This window comes from Bison bison, unplaced genomic scaffold (genome assembly GCF_000754665.1).
Source record: "Bison bison bison isolate TAMUID 2011002044 unplaced genomic scaffold, Bison_UMD1.0 scf7180017864383, whole genome shotgun sequence".
In the NCBI taxonomy this organism is placed as follows: domain Eukaryota; kingdom Metazoa; phylum Chordata; class Mammalia; order Artiodactyla; family Bovidae; genus Bison; species Bison bison.
This window is the reverse complement of record NW_011494955.1, coordinates 6,668,545-6,670,349: the sequence shown is the minus strand read 5'-3', so window position 1 is coordinate 6,670,349 and position 1,805 is coordinate 6,668,545. Positions and strand designations below refer to the sequence as shown.

At 62.2% G+C, this 1,805-nt stretch overlaps 1 protein-coding gene across 1 annotated transcript in view; it reads right to left on the bottom strand.

Moving 5' to 3' along the window:
- TENC1 (tensin like C1 domain containing phosphatase (tensin 2)) overlaps window positions 1-1,805 on the bottom strand; it is a 14,037-nt gene that overhangs the window by 904 nt on the left and 11,328 nt on the right. The window contains 6 exon segments of the mRNA XM_010857894.1: window positions 96-164; window positions 257-425; window positions 829-906; window positions 1,068-1,145; window positions 1,260-1,352; window positions 1,521-1,646. Coding sequence (XP_010856196.1) covers window positions 96-164; window positions 257-425; window positions 829-906; window positions 1,068-1,145; window positions 1,260-1,352; window positions 1,521-1,646 — 613 coding nt within the window.

Here is a 1,805-nt window from a genome sequence, read left to right as displayed (position 1 = left end):
GAGAAGAACTGTGAAGGGATGCACCCAGGGAAGAGCTACCAATGGAGAAGCTGGGCTGGGGACTGTGGGATGAAAGGGCTGGGAGGGAGGGTCACCTCCGGTCCTGAGGGTCAGTGCTGGAAAAGGTGATGCTGTTGACTGGATAATGGCGGCGAAAGAAGAGCCTGTAGGGACGAGGGTGGGGAAGGTCATCCAGAAATTGGGGCCCCCGGGGTCTGTGCCTGGGGTCCCCCAGGGGCTTATCTGGCACACATACTTCCTTTGGTTGTCTGTGAGTGTGATGCCCTGGGCTGAGACCTTGAAGTGGACAACGGCTGGTGTGGGGCGGGGGCTGCAGCTCAGAGCTGCGGAGCTGGCCCGTGCCACTGCTTGGGGGCCCGTCAGTGACTCCGTCTCCACTGAGGTCAGGTAGAGCACGCTGCAGGCTGCAGGGTGAGGAGTGGGGTTGAAGGGAGTAGGGAGCGGTGGCTCTGCCAACCCCCAGCTCTATCTCCCATCCGTGTTCCTCCCACCCACCGAGCTCTCGCACTTTCCCCAGCTAGTGCTGCTCAAAATGCATCCATCACACAGGTAACCTGTTAAAAAGGCAGGTGACTGTGCGAGATGCTGGAAGGAGGCCGGAGAATCTGCATTCTAGCAAGACCCCACCCCTGCAGCCTAGACAGGACTCCCCATCCTATCGTGCCTATGGGTACAGGCCTCCCCTGACTTCCTGGGTGAGGTGCATCTGCCAGGGCCCGCCCCACACACACAAGGCCTTTCTGTTCCCTATGTGTCAGGGGTGTCCCGTTTGGTGCCTGCGGGAGGGAAGGAGGGAGAGGCCCGTACCGGCGCCTTGACGCAGGAGGTCTGCCGCTGTACTCATGTTGCTGGGCACTGGGGCCTCTGGGACCTCCTCCAGAGGATCTGAGGGAAATGGGGGTCAGCAGGGAGTGGCAGGCCCAGGAGCTGAGGGAGCCCTCTGCCGTCCCAAGGGAAGGCAGGCAGGCAGGGAGCCAGGACTGGAGATTGTGCCTTTGGCCGCAGTGGGAGGGGAGACGGGGGAGGACAGATGCCCAGACACCCACCTTTGCTGGGAATGCGCAGGCAGCAGGGCAGGGACAGTGGGGAGATGGAGTGCTGGGAGACCAGGGCTGACAGGCTGCCTGCAGGGGAGAGGCGAGCGGGCTCCCGAGGTGCCCAAGTCCTCCACCTCCCTCCTGACACCTCCTGACCTCCCCGGAATGCCAAGTGCAGCCTTCCCCACCCCTGCTTCTCACCAAAGTAGGGCTCGCTGGGACAGCCCTTGATCTTCACCCCTTTCGGCCCAGTCTCAATGAGAAAATGACGGACCAGCTGTTCTGAGGGGTCCCCTGACAGGAGTGGAGAAGAGGGGAGAAGATTCCAGGTTCCGCTTCTCTCTGCTGGAATTCTCTACCAAGCAGGAGAGCTCATCTCCTCCTCCTCCACCCTGCCTAGTCTTGCCTCTGTGCCTCCCCTCACCACACCCTCCTCCCCCTCAGGCTGGGCCACTCCTGTACCTTTCCAGGACTGGGCGCTGGGAGGGGGCGTGGCCACCTTGAGAGCCAGCCCATAGGCTCCTTGGAATGAATGACTGTCCCTGATCAGGAAGGCCCCAGGGTCTTTGTCCTTCAGCAGGGTGATGGCTGGGGGAGGCAGGAGAAGTTTTCACAGCGGCCGACCAAGCCCCAGGTAGCACCTCCGCTCTGCTGCCTGAGCCCCCCAGACCTCTGGCCCTGACAGCTGTGGTGTCAGCACCCAGGATGCCACTGGGGAGTCAGTGCACTGGGCACTGACCTTGTGAG